This window comes from Trichomonas vaginalis, chromosome VI (genome assembly GCF_026262505.1).
Source record: "Trichomonas vaginalis G3 chromosome VI, whole genome shotgun sequence".
In the NCBI taxonomy this organism is placed as follows: domain Eukaryota; phylum Parabasalia; order Trichomonadida; family Trichomonadidae; genus Trichomonas; species Trichomonas vaginalis.
The window spans coordinates 5,509,197-5,529,786 of NC_067208.1; the positions used below are offsets into that span (position 1 = coordinate 5,509,197).

At 29.3% G+C, this 20,590-nt stretch overlaps 8 protein-coding genes and 4 pseudogenes across 12 annotated transcripts, besides 3 other annotated features; 9 read left to right on the plus strand and 3 right to left on the minus strand.

Moving 5' to 3' along the window:
• Window positions 1-6: 6 nt before the first annotated feature.
• Window positions 7-9,255: a mobile genetic element.
• On the plus strand, window positions 175-582 carry TVAGG3_0810720 (uncharacterized protein; the record flags this gene model as incomplete). The annotated part of the gene is made up of 1 exon (XM_051247709.1): window positions 175-582. The coding sequence occupies one exon, from the start codon at window positions 175-177 to the stop codon at window positions 580-582; it is 408 nt and encodes a 135-aa protein (XP_051083184.1).
• TVAGG3_0810730 (uncharacterized protein) lies at window positions 607-1,434 on the plus strand (the record flags this gene model as incomplete). Its single annotated transcript, XM_051247710.1, has 1 exon — window positions 607-1,434. The coding sequence occupies one exon, from the start codon at window positions 607-609 to the stop codon at window positions 1,432-1,434; it is 828 nt and encodes a 275-aa protein (XP_051083185.1).
• TVAGG3_0810740 (uncharacterized protein) lies at window positions 1,475-2,374 on the plus strand (the record flags this gene model as incomplete). Its single annotated transcript, XM_051247711.1, has 1 exon — window positions 1,475-2,374. The coding sequence occupies one exon, from the start codon at window positions 1,475-1,477 to the stop codon at window positions 2,372-2,374; it is 900 nt and encodes a 299-aa protein (XP_051083186.1).
• Window positions 2,407-2,969, plus strand: TVAGG3_0810750 (annotated as a pseudogene). Its single transcript has one exon. A coding segment is annotated over exon 1 (563 nt).
• TVAGG3_0810760 (phage tail repeat-like family) lies at window positions 5,014-5,544 on the plus strand (the record flags this gene model as incomplete). Its single annotated transcript, XM_051247712.1, has 1 exon — window positions 5,014-5,544. One exon carries the CDS (start codon window positions 5,014-5,016, stop codon window positions 5,542-5,544), a length of 531 nt encoding a protein of 176 aa, XP_051083187.1.
• TVAGG3_0810770 lies at window positions 6,404-6,773 on the plus strand (annotated as a pseudogene). Its single transcript has one exon. A coding segment is annotated over exon 1 (370 nt).
• Window positions 6,812-7,288, plus strand: TVAGG3_0810780 (annotated as a pseudogene). Its single transcript has one exon. A coding segment is annotated over exon 1 (477 nt).
• Window positions 7,711-8,320, plus strand: TVAGG3_0810790 (annotated as a pseudogene). Its single transcript has one exon. A coding segment is annotated over exon 1 (610 nt).
• Window positions 8,938-9,255, plus strand: TVAGG3_0810800 (uncharacterized protein; the record flags this gene model as incomplete). Its single annotated transcript, XM_051247713.1, has 1 exon — window positions 8,938-9,255. One exon carries the CDS (start codon window positions 8,938-8,940, stop codon window positions 9,253-9,255), a length of 318 nt encoding a protein of 105 aa, XP_051083188.1.
• A 364-nt stretch (window positions 9,256-9,619) lies between these two features.
• On the minus strand, window positions 9,620-9,907 carry TVAGG3_0810810 (uncharacterized protein; the record flags this gene model as incomplete). Its single annotated transcript, XM_051247714.1, has 1 exon — window positions 9,620-9,907. The coding sequence occupies one exon, from the start codon at window positions 9,905-9,907 to the stop codon at window positions 9,620-9,622; it is 288 nt and encodes a 95-aa protein (XP_051083189.1).
• A 5,784-nt stretch (window positions 9,908-15,691) lies between these two features.
• Window positions 15,692-16,085: a mobile genetic element.
• Window positions 16,086-16,381: 296 nt separating this feature from the next.
• On the minus strand, window positions 16,382-16,836 carry TVAGG3_0810830 (cystatin family,phytocystatin subfamily; the record flags this gene model as incomplete). The annotated part of the gene is made up of 1 exon (XM_001583401.1): window positions 16,522-16,836. The coding sequence occupies one exon, from the start codon at window positions 16,834-16,836 to the stop codon at window positions 16,522-16,524; it is 315 nt and encodes a 104-aa protein (XP_001583451.1).
• Window positions 16,837-18,365: 1,529 nt separating this feature from the next.
• Window positions 18,366-18,403: a mobile genetic element.
• Window positions 18,404-18,466: 63 nt separating this feature from the next.
• On the minus strand, window positions 18,467-20,196 carry TVAGG3_0810850 (uncharacterized protein; the record flags this gene model as incomplete). The annotated part of the gene is made up of 1 exon (XM_001583402.1): window positions 19,216-19,518. The coding sequence occupies one exon, from the start codon at window positions 19,516-19,518 to the stop codon at window positions 19,216-19,218; it is 303 nt and encodes a 100-aa protein (XP_001583452.1).
• Between the last annotated feature and the right edge of the window lie 394 nt (window positions 20,197-20,590).

The following is a 20,590-nucleotide window of genomic DNA, read 5'->3' on the forward strand; positions in this document are numbered from 1 at the left end:
GATTTCTCATACGCTCTTCATAATGTTACAGATGTTGTGTTAACATTTCCGAAGAATGCAATGCAAAAAACAGTTTTAGAAAATCCAATGCTTCGAGGTCTTCAGGTCACTATAGATTCCAGAAACTTCCCCGATCAAGCGATGACCACAGTGGGCGACATATTCTTTACACGTATGCTTCAAGCTTCTGATTTAGATGGAGTGAATGAATGCACGGAAGAATACGAGGACTCATTAACTAGACCACTGAATGATGATAATGGCACGCCATTAGCTAGAACATGGAAAGACCAAACTTCATTCTTATGCACTATTCCAGTTCAACGTGATGGAGCGGGTATATTCTTTGATGGATTAGAAACTTTCAATTCACAAGTTACAGTACAAGTGAAAGCTTATCCAATCATTCAGGGTGAAAATGACACTTACTGTTCAAAGGTGACAAATCCTCCTCAGGTTTGGTTTACTAGGACTACGTATTGGACATGGACACCGGACGAAGGTTTGAAATATCATCCAACAGGTACACCACCACAGTATAGAAGTTCATATGATGAAATATTGATGAATAGAAATGTTTAAAATTATAAATTTATTTTTGATTAAATGGATTTAAATTCATCCACCCCTTATGAAGAATTAGCAGGAGTATATAATACATACATAGATGATATGATTAATGATGCATTGAGTGATAATAGAAATGCTCTATCTAAGGAAAAATTAATGAAAATTCCATATTCTGAATGTTACTTAAATTCAATCACTGCAGCAATTGGTAAACAAAATAAAGGTAAAACATTAACGATATTAAAACAGATTATCATTATTGCTAACACTTCACCCTATTCACACGTGTTAATTTATATCAACCGTTCAGGTTCACCTTCAGATGATACATTTGAATCTTTAAAGCATTTAATCAAAATTCCAATTATTTATTTATCACAAGAAGAAGCAGAAGATTATTTAAAAAACTTTTTAATGTATAAAGAATTATATAATACAATCAAGAAGCAAGGATTAGAGGATAAAATTATTGATAAACAACGGGATGAATTATTTGAAACACTTTCTATTTCAAATTTTGATAGAGAATTTTTGCATTCACTCATTTTTCTAGATGATGCAGTGAAATCAAAACTAATAACAAATGAGAAATCATATTTTAATCAGTTATTAACTCAATGTCGACACATTCAGTGTTCATTCTTTATGGCTGTTCAATATTTCAAAGCATTAAGCACAAACATTAAATCAAATCTATCAACCCTTTTCATTTTCAGTGGGTTTAGTCGTCAACAGTTGAACGTTATGCTTTATCAAGTGAATTTACCAATGAGCATTAATGAACTTTACACACAATATCAGCAATTAGGTGAACATGGAAAAATAATAGTTGATTTAAATAAAGGAAGTGTTAAATTTGATTAACTTTTTATAATTAATTTTTATTTTTTATTTATAATTAAACATGACAGAAATAGCAAATCTTCTACAGGTTCCATTAAAACAAGGGACAAACAAAAAGGGTGCATATAATAGAACTATGAAAGTTCCTGATGGAATGAAAGAATTAGTTCATATTGTTGCTGGTCTTCAAAAAGATGTTAAACAAATGAGAAACGTTTTAACATTACCAGAAGCTCAAGCATATGCCAAACGTCATGGTCCAAATTGGGAAGCACACGAAGCAGACATTACGGGTCCAAATGGAAAACCTGATGGTATAAATGAAGTTTTCGTTACTGATGGTCAAGGAAATATTAAAGTCATAAATGGTTATAAATTAACTATATCTGATTATCCTAAACGTAAAGCATATAATGAACGTTATCCTATACAATTTGATGAAAATGGAAAAGCTGTTAAACAATACATTGGAGAAGGCGAACATGGCCCAATTAATTCATACCGTCATAATCCATATTCTTATTTCAATGAAGAATTAAATGCTATTGAAGAGGGACCGCATGGATTACCACGATATTCTAACCAGTTTGATGGTCAATATGCAAATATTAGACCTGAAATTTCAGCTAAGAAATTCTTTAAAGTTGCTTTATTCGATCCAGTTTTCGCAAATGTTAAAGATGAACTTAAACAGCAATTCCAACCAATTATAGTAGCAAGAATTGCATCAGGTGCTTTATCTCAAGCATTCAAAGATTTAATTAAGAAACCATTATATCAGCAACGAGGTTTAACTTATGATTTAGTTAAGGAATCAGATAAAAGAAAATTTGAGAAATCAGATGATTATAAGAATGCAATTAATGAATATATTCGGTCTATTAACTTCTCTGAAAATGCTAAAAATCAACTTCATGAACAAATACAGGGAATAATAGATTCAAAAGTTCCAGCAAAATAAAAGTTTAAATATATTTTTTTATTCGATTATAAATGAGAAGACGTTTCACTAGTCAAAAGAACACTAACGCAAAAGCAGAGATTACGGTTGGTTATAACGTAAATGATGATAAATCACGAATTATTCAAAATGTTAAAGTTAATGTTAGCCCCGAATTAACAAGGTCAGCAACTCAACCAAATTTATTAACTCGTGACTTACCGAAGAATGAGGAGGAGCAAAATAAAGAAGATGGAGACCCAATCATTTTATCTGAACCCGGTAAAGAACCTGTTGAAATTCCCACTTATCCAACATACCCCCCACCTCTTTCATCAAACATCGAGAACCCATATAAAATAGACATTAATTCTGAATTAATGAAAATTTACCGTGATATAATAATTAATAATTATGATTCAATAATAAATTTAATTGACCAATCAGGTTTAATTATTTTACCTTATGAATCATTAATTCACATTATCGCCATTCTTTGTGATGTTCAAGATTCAGACGTTAAGATTCAATTTTTCATAATGATGAGGTTTCATGCTGCGGAACAGTTGCAAAAATAAATCCTATAAAGGATATTAGCACAATTAAGATATCAAAGAATGGAACAACAACTGAACTTCATTTAACATATAATGATATTTATAATAAAATAGTTGATGAATATAAAATATCACTTGAAAAATTCTTTGTTAAGACTATTTAATATTCAAGCATTAACATTATCGAATAATAATCCTTTGAATCATAATCGATAATAATTGACCTTTCACCAGTTTCTATCGTTTTTTTATTTCTTTTTGTTCCCCACTATCTGGATCGGTCATTGTAATTGTTTTTGTTATAGTATCAGCTTTATCTTTAACTTCAATCTTTTTTCCATCGGATATTTAAACCAAAATTCCAAAAATTCGATATTGTCAATCTGTTCATATTTTAATCTATCAATTACATTTTTAATACCATCTGAAAATCTTATGAAATGGTCATTATATGGGTTTGATTGAACTAAATTTGAATGAAGTGAAATATAACCTGTTGATGAATATGACATTGACTCATATTTTCTGAAAACACTAAAATTTATAACATGAATGAATTTCTTATTCGTTGAATTTATGAATTCTTGAGGTAATCTTATTTTAGTTTTATTTATCACTGGAAAATAACGCTTTACCATATTTTTAATCGTAATAAAAATGTCAATTATCAATATTATTTCGAATAATAACTGTGAATTAAATTTAACAGTTAGCGGAATTTATAATGTTACTCTCGTTTCTGTGAGTGGTAAATTTAATCCCATTCTTTTAGACCCTTCAGATTATATATCATTTATTAAAGATGACCATGAAAAAACGTATGATATGTATATAAATAATGTGATACGAAATGGGATATTAACATGATTTTAAGTTATTTAAATGAATCATTTATCGTATGGTATGAAGAAAATTTTAAATCAAAACCTGATAAACTTTTTGAACTTGATGAAATAAATAACCTTATTAAATTCCGCTGAAAATTAAATTTTGTACTCCTCATCTTCGTTCATTGTTGGGGATATTAAATTTTGAAAAAGATGTTGGGGATGTTTTGTATTCTGACACTGGTTCCAATTTCATTTTAATCAAATGTGATAAAGTTAATACCCCAATGAGATTTTCACATCAAACATTAGACCCTAACTCTTACCCATCAATACAAAACATTTTATCCATCAACTTAAACACATTTTCTTTATCATATCCGTTTCAATTATCCGGGAATTCATTTATTCTTCATTCAAAAGATTTATCAAATATTAAATTTAGAATAACTGACCTATTTGATTGTGATTAGAATTCATGAATGAAATATTATGGCAATTTCAAATAGAAAAATAGCTGATGAGATAACGATTAAATATTTATTTTTAAATCATAATAAATGATTAAACAACAGCAACTTAAGCACAAAGCACCCAGGTCCTTCAGACCATTACATACGCCATATATGCATATAATTCAAAGACGGCAGAACAAACGCAAAGGTTGAAATATGGAGATTTGGAGATAGTATTGAAAAATGAACATTTCGAATTCGTTGCAAAGGTGGTGCAGTGATATCAAATATAAAAGAAATTTTATTTATGAATTCAAAAATTAAAGGAATAACGGATGATATAACATCAATTCCACCAGAAGAACAGAGATATTACGCATTAAATGCATTTCCTAAAGTTTTGAAGATTGGAAGATTTAATTTAAATGAGGAATTCATAGAAGGTTTCCTAAATGACATAATGAAGAAGGCGGATAAGGAATATGTGGATAGTGAGTTAAATAAGAAGGCAAATTTGGTTTATGTTGATGAAAAAGATAATGAAATTAAAGAAAAGGTTGAATGGTATCATGAATGGACATCGGAGACTTTTAAAGTTAAAGCTGATACAGAATGGGTTTCAGGATGTTTAGACCTTAAAGCAGATTAAGAACCATACACATAACTTCTTCTCAACTGTTGCTATAGAAAGTATTGAAGGAACGGTTGACGGAACTGATGGGGATGCATTATATTATAATCCTCCTAACTTTCCACAAGGTTTAACATCGAATGAAAACATAACAACGATGAAAAAAATTAAATGTAAAAATGTTTATGTCATGGATGATGAAAATAAAGTTAAATTCACTGCTCAAGATTTATATGATAAGAAAGCAGACAAAACAGAGCTTCAAACATTGAAGACTGAAATACTTCAAACATTATATCCTGTTGGTTCTATTTATACGTCAATGAACTCAACAAATCCAGAAACGGTTTTAGGTTTTGGTATGTGGAAGCAGATTGTAGACAAATTCTTATACTGTGCTAGATATTCAAAGCAAACAGGAGGTTCGAAGAAAATTAAAGAAGCAAACCTTCCACCGCACACTCATACAGGAACTACAAACACAACAGGTAATCATTCACATTCAATAACAAAAAGAGGTTATATAAATCTTGCAGCGGGTTCGGATAGATGGGGAATGAATAGATATGATATCACAACTGACCCAGTAGATTCAAACACAGGTATTTTCTGTGGAACCGCAGGAAATCATTCACACACTTTCACAACAAATCCAACAGGCTCGGGTAAAGATTACATGCCACCATTTGTGACTGTATTCGCATGGTACCGCGTTCATTGAATGTGCTTGAGACTTGACCCAAAGGATTTAGGCTTACCGAATGAACTAAATATATTTTATGTCTGTAATTAATTAGGTAATGAACTGCGGAAATAAATGTTTACGTTAATGTTTACGTTAAGTGACTCAAAGAGTCCGGAGACAAAGTCTCATGTTTTCAGGTTATTCAATAATTAATTATTTTTGAAGAACTGAAGGTGTCACTACGTCACCATGTGTCACCAGGTTAATTAACTTCTCTGAAAAAATGAGACAACATGACATTTTGACAACAACACAGGAGGAAGGCACTTATGAATTATTTTTGAAGAACTGAAGGTGTCACCAGGTCACCAGGTCACCAGGTTAATTAACTTCTCTGAAAAAATGAGACAACATGACATTTTGACAACAGTCCTGGAAATATGATGTTTACGTTAATGTTTACGTTAATGTTTACGTTAATGTTTACGTTAATGTTTTGTGAAGAATATAGCAACCGTCTGAATTCCGGTGGTTGTTTTTTATACAAAATTCATGCAGGAAATTCTTGAGTTTTGGTTGAAAGAATACGGTCGAGCCACTTTTGGCTCCACCTCAAAACAAGCATTTTATGAGCTTACAAAGGGTGTTATAAATGAATTCAAAGGTATTTACATACATCCTGACCTCGTTCATTTTGTTGCTGAATTCAGTAAAAATATATTTAGGTGAAGAGGTGAATTTCACCAGTTTTCTCACCTAATTTTTCACCTCCTTTTCACCAGTTTTCTCACCCTCACCGCTTAGCGGCTCAGATTGCTTTTGCTTTCTCGTGAATTTTCATGAATTTCCTTAATAAAGTTAGTTTTATTTTATTTTTTTATTTTGTATAAAAGATATGATTTCAACAATCGGCACAACAACAATTCAAGCCACGAACGGCGGGACTCTGTCCACAACTACAGCACCAAACTCGCTAGTCATGAATCCTACGTCAATGTTGGTAGAGATGAAAAGCTTTATTCCTTCTTCATATACTTTTGAAACAGAAATACAAAGAATTAAGCAAGAACTTTTAACAAAGTAATTTAGACTGTAGTGCGAAAGATGAAACAAATGGAGAGGAGCTATATGAAATGCAAGATATCATAGACCATTTACCCAAATTACCGGAAGTTCAGCAACAAAAACTAACTATTCCTGAATTCGATGAAATAGAAGTTAAAGTTACTGATTCAGTAGAAATAAAGAAGTTCATACTAAAGTAAACTATGAATTCCTTGGTTTTCATTGCAACCATAAAGTTATGAACAAAGATTGCGACATGGTATATAAGAACATCTCTGACATATATAAATCTGAGGAGTTTAAGACATACGACAACTTTGTTTCATTAGTTGCTGAATGTGTATGGCAGATAAGAGATAAAGAAAAGATGTAAAATATGGAATGGACAAATAAAACCAACAACTTTTGAGTTAAAGAAAACCATTGACGCCTTAGTTGTTCTAGCAGGTCAAATTTCAATGTATAACGCAAAAATGAATCCGCAATGTTCAAAATGTAAAGCAGCAATGAGGAAATATAACTACTCCGTCAAAGAGATAGAACGTATGAGAAACGACTATGCTGACTTAAAGAAAGAATAGAGAAACCAGCAGAAGATAAAATGGACATGTTAGCATTTCTGAACAAAAACTATCCAACAGCTGACGATTTCCTTCTATCTGACGTCAAGAAGAAGTATAAAGAAACTTTCGGCATTGTTAAAACTTTGACATACTGACAGAAGAAATAGAAGCTACGAAATTGTTTAGAATTTCAAATATACATCGTACAATTCATGTAAAACGCTTATAAAATAACTGGGGTGAAAAATTAGGTGAGAAAACTGGTGAAATCTCACTTCTTCACCTAAAATATATTTTTACTGAATTCAGCAACAAAATTCTGAGTAAAATAATTTTTAGGTCATGTGTCAAACCGTTGAGTTTTCACAAAATTTAAAAAATAACGTATATCACGTTAAACGTTTGTAAATCTTGAGGGTAGAAATGAGGTGAGAAAACTGGTGAAATCTCACCTCTTCACCTAAAATATATTTTTATTGAATTCAGCAACAAAAATAATGAATTTCATTAGTTAGAAAAATAACGCTAATTTTATTTTCTAAGAAAATTTTTTATTTTGTATGTAAAGACAGTAATGTCAAACATTGAGTTTGAAACAGTTAGAAAGATTGACAATGACACCAAAGTGGTTAGAATAGGTGATTTAAACGTAAGATACTCAAAGAAATACAACAAATATTCTTTGTCAGACATTATATCTCCATCTGAAAAGAAAACAAGCGACTGGGTTAGAAATGCTTCAACTCAGAAAATTTTGACAAGAAATCCTGAGCTTATGATATCAGTAGCATTTCATGGAACAAGAGCATATCTCATTGACAAAAAGTCTTATACCAATAGTTTGTTATGGTTAGACCCAGTTGTGATATAACTTCATAACTTATGGTTCATTCGACTCAGAACGTTGCAGTGAAGGCTTACTTTACATCGTTCAGAAACCGAAGGACTTCAATACAAAGAGATATAAGATAGAAAGAACATATAATATAACTCAAAGATATGACAGTACAGTCAATAGAGTCAAGGTTGTGTTCGTTAATGATATGAGAGCTGCAGAAACAGAACTACTTGAAAAGTTTGAGAAAAGGTATGGTGCTCCCATGAAAGGTAAAGAAACGTTTGAAGTAGATGAGGTAGATAAAGCTATAAAATTATTTGACGAAGTTGCTGAAAAATACATGTAAAGCGTTTATTTTTGGTCTTTTGTGAAAGTCAGAAAATAAAGTTAGTTTTAAAATTATTTTTATTTTGTATGTAAAGACAGATATGTCAACATCAGAGAACACAACAACTGCTATCGTTCATGAAGCTATAAATGAAGAATACGAGTACATACAGTATAACAAACAATTGAGACCCATTCGTTCAGTCAAAGATGACATGTACCAAATGCAAAGTATAATGAATGCTCTTCGTTCTACAAAGCAAGCATATCATTGGTTTGAAAACCAACAGACAAAAGAACTTTTAGAAGAATTTCCTCATATGATTGCTTCCCTCGGAAAACCGAGAGAAGAGATTCCATTCGAAAATCGCAAGAGGTTAGATCTACCCTTCTACCCTAAAATATATTTTTGTCTGATTTACACTCATTACGATGAAATCATGACAAAACGTCTACCCTGTCAAAATTGAAGTTGGAGACAGAAGATACGTAGTTTTAAGAGTTAATGGTAAATTCAAGGGTCAATTTGATTACTTCAAGAATTTAATGGATTCATGCACAAAGGAATTTTATGATAATTTACTGACGTATTTTATGCAATATGACCTTTCATCATTTAATGTACGAATCATACCGATGACTGAAGCCAAACAAGATTTAATTGAATTATCAACAAATCCTTTAGATGTATGGATAAATACACATTATGATGAATTGTGTGCAGGTATGACGTGTGAAAATGCTCTATTCTGCAAACCATCAGACATGAAAGACAAAAACTTTCAAATGAGCATTAAGGATAAATGTGATAGGAAACATAGAAGAATAGACGATAAACAAACATGGTGTTATGTTTTGAAAGAAGAAATGAAAGGATTATATAAACAGGTTGAACCAAACGATAATGAGGATTCATTTACTGACGATGAAATACCTGTAAATGATGCTTTATAAAGTATGATTGGAATTTATTTTTGCATTAATCCTGCTGTGTTGTCAAAATGTCATGTTGTCTCATTTTTTCAGAGAAGTTAATTAACCTGGTAGCACATGGTAACATGGTAGCACCTTCAGTTCTTCAAAAATAATTAATTATTGAATAACCTGAAACCATTAACGATAAAATAACTGATAACAAATTTTTATTTTTATCATAAATGGATACCCCACAAGCTCAAAATTTACCACGAATCATAACAAGGGAGGAAACGATAAAAATGATGCGAGAACTTGCTAAAAATAACAAACCACTAAAACTGAGAAAATGTGGTTATGCAGTAATGATGGAAAGAGAGACGTTGTCAAAGAGGAATAAAAATTAAATTTGGATAGAGTTTAAAAATTCATCTTTATTAAATTCATCTCTTCCAATCAATTTATTTATTCTATTAAATTCTTTTATTTTTGCTTCACTCAGTTTAAGGATTGAACGATAAGTTTCTAATTTTTCGATTATTTCTTTATCGTTTTCAATTACTTTAGTTTTATGGGCATCAACCCCACCACATTGCGGCTTCTTTTTGTAATAGCATATTTTTGATTTAATTCTGTTTAGTTTCTTTTTATATTCATCGTCTGGACTCTTGGCTGCTTCGTTGTCACTCATTTCTTACGAATTAAAAAAATTAAATATTATTTAAATATAATGGAGTAATAAAATAAATTGGAATTTCTATTAATTTATTGTCAACTTCAACTAATGCATTGCCGTTAATATATCTAACAAATTCAGCTATTGTGTCAAATCTTCGTCTTCTTTTTGTCATTGATTTATCAGTTTTTCCATAATCGAGATGAATCAAAACTTTATCCCCTTGTTTAAAATTCATGAGCCCCGAATTAATTTTCACGTTTAACATCATTCAAACCTTTCCATTTGCTTTCTAATATATTCCATTCTTTTGAAATATCATTTTTCATTTCCACTGGTTTCATGTTATTTTCTATGCCATGTATTATTGTAATAATATACTAACTGTTGTATGATGGAGTCATGATTTCCATCCCAGTATATCTGACCGTTAACCCCTAACGCATCTCTAAGAGTTCTCATTACCGCATCAACTATTTTATTATGAAACGTATATGGAGAGGATGAAAAAAAAAATTAATTTGTGGGAAATAATGAGCCATAGCTGCCTGAAATCCTTTATCACCATCACCCCTTATATTATCTACTCTTTCATGATCTAGTAAGTATTGTATAGCTCTTCTTGTTTCCTGTTCTGTTTTCCCTTTCACTGGAATGCAATATAAATATCTAGTGTTAATGTTAATGGCAAAAAATAAGTAACGTTTCCTTTTGAATATTCTAAATGATCGATTTCGTATGAATATGGATATGGAGCAAATAAGGTCGACTAAATTTTTCCTTTAATGGTTGAATTTTTGGGTCAGTGTTTATTTAATATTTTGAAATCCTTTTTTAAAATCTTTTTGTTTCTTTAATTTTGAAATGGATATAATAAAGTGAATGATGAAGGATTAACTGAAGGAGAGGTACTGTCGTTGGAGGGTTTAGTGTTGCAGGTGGTTTAATTTTATCTGCTTTGATTTTGGATTTCATTCTCCTTCATTAATTCTGGATGTATTCTATTCATTTGTTTTAAATATGCTGTATATAAAGGTTTATATACTTTCCTGCTTCGAGTTTATGTTGAAGATGAATTCCAAAAGTTGATCTTCATTTAAAAGTCGGGCTGAATATGGTTTAACTAATGAATCATAAATTAAAGCTTGTGCTTCATTTATGTCTGAAGACCTGGGTGTTTTGCACCTTTTGTTTTTGTTCCTTTGGTTTTTGCGGCTCAGGATTATATAAATTATAATTCATCAATATCTTCTTCTGTTAATACTTTATTTTTGAAATCTTTCAATTGTTTAAGTTGTGATTTAGTTTTTCCCTTATATTCATTATTTTAATTTTGTCTTTAATTTTAGAAATTATTTATCATGATATTTCAAAACTTCATTTTTATAATAGAATAAAAATCCCATCATCATCTCCCGTTATATTGTTATTCATGTTTTTGGAGATATATTTTAATTCATAATAACTAAGAAAATTTTGATTAAATACTAAATCATCAATTAAAATTTTTAAATCTACGTTATCCATTTATATAAAAATAAAATCAATGTTAAGGGTGCCCACCTCTTTGAATCATAGTATCAAAACCATCATTAACGGTTCCTTTTGTCTCTTCTTGGCATTCATTAAAAAATAAAATTTTAAATTGTATTAAATAAATGGCATACAAATCCATTTTCACAACATACAGCCTTAGTGTTGCTCCTGTTAATGCAGTCTTACCAATTGTTAAGCGAGTCATTGACCCATTTTTAAGTTGTAAATTAATATTCTGACCATCAATATCAATTTATCATTTTTATATCCAAATAATTTTTAGGTGTTAATTGTTTATTTTGTCGTAAACTAACACCTTTCATTTTTGTGCAATCTTTTTAAAATCACTCCATCAATTGAACCATTGAATGATGTATAACACTTAGGATAAAGCAACCATGTTATCACCTTGTTTCTCAATTGCTAACCCAATAACTTCTTCTCATGTGCTTTTCTTCAGCTTTATTCTTTAATTTAGTTTAAATTTCTCATCAAAACAGAAGAAATCAAATGGTGCGAATTTGAAAATGTTTTTATCATAAAATTGTTTATCAGTAACAATCGCTTGAAATGCTTGAGTGTAGGAAGACTTGGATCGCCAGCGATTGCCCAATAAGATGAATCAGTATCACCTTCAATGAAATGAAAACGATTAACATCATGCATATACTACTAAAATCATAAATGAAAACCAAATACCAGTATTTAGCATTATCTAAAGTGAAGAATGCCTCTTGAAACATGTATCACATCTATAAAATCTATCTTTAAGCATCACTTGATATGTATCCTCACCTATTTCTCTTATGTTTTTAAACTTATTTGGACATACATGCAACGCGTCCTTCTGTGCATTCATTATTTTAGTCTTTGCGTAATTTTATGTATTCATTGCATCGTAACCATATGATCCATTAAGTGAAATCTTGCAAAATAAATTTTCCTTTATTTCCTTTCTAATTCAGCCTTTGTCTTTCGTTCTAAATTTGTTCGCAAATCATTAAACAAGGTTTTTCGTAAATGTTAAAATTGATTGATATCATCGATGATAAAATGAAATCTGTCTATAGATACCAAAGATAATAAGAAGAAAATGGTTGATATTGGTTGTGTGTTGATGCTAACTGAGTTAATTTTCTCTGTTTTCTGGTCAACTGTAGTTGTTTGATTTCATGTAATTATACATAAAACTGCCAATTGTTTTTCATCTGTGATAATATCTAAGTTTCTTATTATCGGTAAAAAGTTTATTAATCATTAATGTATTTTTCATCAATGTGACCCTTTACTTCAGCCACGAATAAAGTATTTTTTTCTTAATTATTCCCAGTGCTTTTGCTTCTTGTTGCTGTATCACAAATGATAACACCATTCATCTTCCCGGCATATACATTTTATGTCATGTCATATATTGAATGAAATCATGAATTAGATGAAAATGATGAAGGATATAATGAATTAAAGTCAACTCCAACGAAATGAGTCATATGTTGGAAGTGTCTCATTTGATACAGTTTTAGTTTCTGGACTATATGAAAGTTTATTAATGTGCGTGATTCCTTTAAGATTTACTCTATGTTGAACATTTGATAAACCACCAGTAATTCCATTACGGAGAATGTGATAAGCTTCAACTGAATCTAAAGTCATTGGTAAATTATTTTTTAATGCATAATTTCTTAAATTGATTCTTAAACGTTGAACATCTCATCTTTATTGATTTTACGACATTGCCAAATAACAACACATTAACTGACAATTTTCTTTTGGTATGTGGTTTTTCATATCGATTCTATCCAATGTTGGTTTATTTGCATTATGTAAACGCTTTACCACACTTTTGCATTTAGATGAAAGGATTAAATCGTGATAGTGTTTGAAAATCATCCATTGAAACATTATTTTAGTATCCCTTTCTGTTTTCATCTTGTTTCTTATATGATTCAATTTATATTTCCAATACTTTTCGTTAATTCAAAACTTGATTCTATCTCTTCCTCAGGATATTTTTCATTAGATTAAAGTCTTTATATGCTAAAGCGTAACGAATCATTGAAGCATTCGATGATAAAGAAAGATTATGAAGCGTGTCAATTTTATAAACAAATGTTTCTTCAATAATTTTATCGATTGGGTCAATCTATTTCAACATCTTTATTGCAATAATGAATAAATATTCTAATCTATTCTCAAATTTTAGCATCATTGAGATATATTTGATAATCACTATCTGATTATAGTTTCTTGAGTTAATGCCGAATAAAATGAATCTTGAGTGAATGGTTCCACTTTATATAATTCTTCTTCGTAATTTTCCCACGTGATGAATTGATAAGGGAAAAAGGATTTAACGAGTGATTATTGTTTCCGAAATCTTGAGTGAATTGGTCTAATGTTCCACCCGCTATATAATTTCTGATGTCAATAAATCTCAATTCATATGGAACGTTTGTTTTCTTACAATGATTTGCTTTAAATTGTGAAGATGAACCCAGCATTGATTTTTATTTTCCATTTGCAGTGTTTAAATCACGAAGAATTAAATTTAAATCAAACTTTCCCGAATTAAAACCTATGATATCACTTTATTGAATTCCTCATCTAGAAGTTCTTTAAATGCTTCCTTCTGTTTTTCATTTAATGTATGGACAAAGTCCCGCCGTTTGCGGCTTCAATAATTCTTCATATTGTTCAATATTTGATTTAGCAACTAATGAACAGTTGAAAATAAAAACTCAATCCAATCAGAAATAAAAGAATCACTCGAAGTTAAGCAAAAATATCTCGTATGTTTTTATCGTTAATTTAACCGTTGATGATACCATGAATGGTTTTAAGTAAGCGTTCAAAGTTGCACACTCAGAAAGTTGTAATTCTTCTTAGTCTCTAATGTTTCAAAGTCAAAAGTAATATAATATCTTGTCGGTTTATAATATTTCTGCAAATTGTGAGCTAATAACCACTGATATATCTTCTGTTTCGTAATATGTGGTGCATATGGTTGCTGGTCTTTTGCAATTGAACGTCTTGAATTAATCTTCCATTATTTTCTTTACATTTCTCACAATGCTTTAAAAATCTTCTTTGGTTTTTCCTTTCTGGATCATCACGGATAGAATAAACTTCTTCTTTACAATATGGACAAACTTTATAGCCGGTGAGTGCTTCAACGTCTGTTATTCTGTCAGCGTGAAGTTTTCCACATGGACTCTGTGTTAATAAAATATTTACTGTTTCAAATTCTGGATCTATCATTATTGATTCCACTAATGGAAAGTCTACCTTATTTATGTCCACGTCTTCTGGTTGAGGATCACAATAATAGAAATCAATATTAACATTTAACATTCTCGCTAATCTCTCACTTTCTGATGAAATGTCAAACCCTTCATATGCATCTATTGCTTCATTTAAATAGCTTCTACGAGTTTTAGGATTAACACCATCAGGAATGTTATAGAAGCGTTTAAATAACCTTCTACCTTCTGCTCTAATTTGATTATCATTCATTTTAGCGTTCCGTTTTTGTTCATTTATGTAAGAATAAAAAAATTAAAAAATAAATAAAAATAAAGTTTATTTTTTAAAGCCCATAAAATGAATTAAGAACACATAAATTTTTATCATCTGCGACGTGACGAATACATTTTAATTTACTCAAGAATGCGTACCCTGATACATTAAATCTAATTCCTGTCTTATTTAATTTCACAACTTTGAAAAGGAATGTATGAATAGCTATAAAATGATGAGAAGATGTTTTATGGGTTGCTTCCATTTTTTCTGAAATAAATGAATAAATATAATGTTTATAAGTTTTCATATCTTTTATGTTCTTAATAACGAATGGTATAGACCTTTCAACTTCGTCTTCCTTCGGTGCTGTTCTTTCATATGAAACATTATTGGTATCTTCAACAATGAAACCACAATCACACAAAATTTTATAGGTTCCAATGGTTTCTTTTGATATTTTATCTAATAAATCAAAAATTTTATCAACACCTGTGCATTTATTTAAATAATAATTTGTGTAAATATCATGATCTTCTTTCTTAATCGTATTAGTTGCATATGTCACATTTTTAAGAGCTTTTTTGAATTTCTCAGAATCGAGAGGGGGTGAAAGTAGGATACAGGGGTATTCTTCATTATCAATAAATTGTAACTTATGTTTACGTATAAATTTAGTACCTTCTTCTGAAAGTGTTTCGTCTATTTCACCATCTAATAAATTTTGTGTTGATTCTGAGACATAATTTTTATATCTTTCTTCATGAGATTTCTGAACTGCTGATTCTGAAGCTGGGATATTCATTAAACCCTCTACTTCATTTTCATTATATTTTTCAACTTCTCTTAATTCCTTAATTTTTTCATCTATTTCATCTCTTATTTTTTTCAGTCTTTCAATTTCATCGTATTCATCATCTTTAATCCGTTCTTCATAATATTCAGGGAAAACATCAGGTTCTTTAGGTTTTTCTTCTTCAGATGTGGGATATAAGAAATTTATAACATCATCTTTATTCATTTTTCCATCATAATCTAAATCATTTAATAACTCCGCGAATTTTTTACAATTTCTTAAATAATATTTATCAACTTCATAACACATCTCATCTAATATATCCTTTATTTCCTCGTTTGTGAATCCTAATTTTTTAACGTCGTTAGTTTTGACGCTCATTTCATACAAAATAAAAAAATAAATTATTCAAAAATGTAAGACATGAATTTTTAAAGTTTATTTTTTTATTTTTTATTTCATTATGGTAGTGAATCTTTTACTCGTTTATGAGGTCTTTGATTATGACTCCATTGATTCCATTCAGGATTTAAACAATGTTTAATTAATCGCGGAATATCTGACATCATCTATATATAGCTTCTTTTATAAAAGATAAAAAATAAATTATTTTAAAATTAATGTTAATTTTTTAATGTGTTTATAAATAAATATATTTTAATGCATCGTCTATATATAGATGTAACAAAAAAAGTCACACAACCCATCCTATCCTACTACTAGGATTGACGAATTTTAATAAACTTAAATTCAAGTATTCTTTTTATTATGATGTTCTTTGGATTCAAGCTTTGATCTTTTTAAATTCTTCGATTTCGAATTCATTATTTAATAATTTTTCCCAAACACGAACTTGATAGATTCCGCCTGATGTTTTGATCTTTCCTTCCCATATTGTTCCAGAAACAATTTGGGATGTCATTTCCAATACTTTAACAAACTTGATTTTTGTATTATTCTTCTTATTTTGCTCTATGACAACTCTACGCATCAAAGAAATTAAATCTTTATCATTCAGATCTTTGAATGGGGCTGCTCCTCCAGCAGCTGTCTCATCAACCATGAGGAATGGGATGAAGAGCATCAAGAGTGGAATCATGATTTAAAAATGAATTGAAATTCAATCTGCTTACAATTTTGAATTTCTCTGTCAAATTTAACTGATTCTCAATTTTCAAATAAATTATCGATTCCGATTAGGAGAAGATGATATATTTAAAATATTAGTAAACAAATAAAATGCATTCTTAGTTTTTATTAGATTCATCAAATTTACACTCATGAAAATTCAAATTAAAACTGACATGTTGCTACATTTAAACTTTTTAATGCATATGAGTTATCATGGATCAAGCAAGAAGAATTCATTATTATTGACAAAGTTCCGATCATCTTTTTTATTTTTTTTCTTTGAGATATGGATTTGATATCTGAACAAGTTTATAGATTGCTTAACCATTCTATACTTTGATATTTCAATATCGTATTACTTCTTTCAAAAGTTTCCGATAATTTTGAAAAACCGATAATTAATTCAAATTTGAAAACGCGACTTTTGAGATTAGAACAAAATTATAAAGTCTTAACCCAATTCAATTCACGATTTTGACAATTCTTTTAAAATCGTGATATACATTGAATAGGGAATAAAGACTGCCAATTTTAGCAGACTGTTTCAGAGGATTGAGTTTCACTCAATCCTCTGAAAAGTCTGCAAAAATTAGCTAAATCATAACCCATTATTCATCGCTAAATTTTAAAATATTTAAATATGGAGCTTATATAGAAATGGAATTTTAATTTCTTATCCTAGAGGATTGAGATTCTTTTAATATAATATCATCGAAAAGAATGAATGCAAATTTATTATCAATACATTGAATTTATATTATTATAATAAATGTGATGTATTATCTCAATCAATATCAATAAGAAAAATGATGTCATGAAAATGACATTGATTCATAACATGATGTATTCATAGATAATACTAAATCAAAAGAGCTTTCAATGCATTTTAGAAAATATAGTCGAACTGAATATTTTAATAAAGTTTATTTGAAATAAAAACTATTGCAATTAGAAAAATCTCAATTGCAAAAATGCAAAATACTATAACACTTTTTTGCTTATGAACATCTTATTGATTCTATTTCTAAACAATAAAAATGAAAAATTGACAAAAAATTATATTATTTGGTCGCAAGAAGAATTGCATGATAAATAAAAACATTTAATCAAAGTCAATTTTATTTTTCATATTCAAATGGACTGAGTGTTAACATTTAACATTTTTTGCTAATTGTCGTCAAAAATTAGGCGTAAAGCAAAAATTGATATTTCATATGGTTTTATGATAGATAAGCATTATATTCCCACTCATTATATTCGTAAATTTTGAGGTTTATCCTTCGCTTTTAAGATCATTGAATTTGATTTTTATATAAAATAGTTATATATTAGAAAATAATATGAGTTTATGTGATATTATTTTTCAGAAGATTTTGTGTTCTTCTTCAAAATTTTATTTTTTTATTAAAAAGAATCTTTACAAAATATACATTTACTTTAATTAATATTTAAAAACGTGCTCTATCAAAAGTTCCAAAAATTCAATATTTTAGCTTTTCTGAGGTGTCACTTTTGATGAATTTCTGTTTACAACAGTGTTTCCATGAAAAAAAAACATGATACATTTTCTAGAAATTAAACTGTTATTATGCATGACAAAATTATCTAGGTAACATTAATCTTAATGAGATGAACAATATGGAAACAAAATTAACTAACATAAATAATTCAAAATAATATAATTAATAATTTTTTAACTATTTTAACCTGCATCATTGACAATCAACTCAATATTGACATTGTTGTTGATTTACTATATATTTCAAAAAAACTCAATCATCTTTTTAAAACTCAGTATGCAATTTGTATCACAAACAAATACAAATTGTGAAAATGTATCTTGTAATTATTAATAGTAAATATGTAATTTTATTCGCATCAACATAAAGTTTGCATTCTTTTTGTAAACAGTTAGGGACTTCTTGTCTAATGCAATCATTCTTTATGTAGAAATATTTTTTAAATGAAGAAGGTCATTATCAATCTCAATCTCGATGAGTGCTTCATTAATTTTTTTAGATAATTAATCCCTTCAAATGAATGATTATTTCGTTTTCTTTTGTTTTAATTCGTAGTATCTTCACAACCCAGATCCAAATGGCCATGCTTGACTGATTTCCCATCTTTATTGATTTAACGAACTTTACTTATTGCAGGCCTCCTAATTTTTTAAAACGTGAAGGATGTATGATTAATTACTTAGATCTTTATGTCATCTCCTTCAATTCTCATGATTAAATGACTCTTCATGACTGCAGCTTTCTGTGAAAAATGAATCAAATCGGTCCAATTTTTTTTCTTCCGATAAATTTCTGACAGAAAGAGTTTTCGACTATAAAAGTTTAAATTAACGTGGACCATGGACAACTGACCTTGTATTTGCAACAATCTTTCCATTCTTATAAACATAATTAGTATCGAAATTAGATCCGAAATAATTATAGTTCATAGATCGTAGTTCTTCATTAGTTTTCACTAAAGGATCAGCACCTTTATTGAATTGGTGTCTAACATGGTCAATGTGATAAATTGGAGGAGTGACACCAAACAAAATCGTTAAAACTTTGTAATTTAAGTATCCACAAATCCAATTATCCCAATTATATCGACCAACAAGGAAAGGTGGAATAACATGCGGATTAAATGGCATAATATCTTTTCGAAAAGTAAAAGTATCGACTCCATATATCATTAATAAGAGCATCTGTTTTGTTCAGGAGGTCTTTTGAATAAAAATCCCAATTTTCAATTGCGGAGGGATCTAAATAAAAATCGATTCTTTGATTAATTATTAGTGCCTTTTTGTTGCCTATTAACTTAAATGCTGTTTGTATTGCTGGAAACCAGGAACTTGAAAGTAAAATATCTGTATTTATAAAGCAAACGTATAATGTTTCTGCATCTTCAAATCCTTTTGAAAACCATGAATCAATATATGGTATACCTGCATAATTATGCCTTAGTGTATCAAGAAAACTTAATCGACCTTCCCCGAATTTACTTTCAATTTCTCTTTGAGTATCACCTGACGGATCAAAATTGCTTGAATTCATGTATGCTATTATTCTACTTCCATTTGAAGTTGCTAACCAATTACAAAATGCAAATTTATACTTTAATCTATCTTCATCTTTCTCTACTTTCTTAGGAACAGTAATATATGTAATATCATTGACTGTGTTGTACTTTATTATGCTGCTATTAGAACAACTCGGACAAGTATTAACTCCAGTACCATATTTTGGAGAGAATACTACGCTGGCAAATAGTGATGATATCATTATTGCTAAAAGCAATATTACCAGCTTTGGAGGTGAGTACCGAAGAGGATCAAACAAATTGAATAAAAAGTGACATTTCTCCATATCAAAAATTGAATAAATGATTGATTCCAGCTTCAAACGAATGAGTAAATGAAACAAAAATACTAATTCTGTATACTACTCATAGTTGTTTACCTCTATGACAAACATTTTCATAGATATAAACCTTTGTATCTTCATTTTCATCTTTTGAATATTGAATTCATTCAAAATTATGAAAATTATATATTAATGCTCATAAATACTATTGGAATATGAGATGGATAGTCTGTCATATATCATAAACAGTTGCTTTGATCAAAATCTGAAAATGAATAAATTAATTCAGGGCAGAGAGATGAATTTTATGAGAGAAAATAATTTCATTACTTAAATGAAGTCAATTCCTTAATAATGATA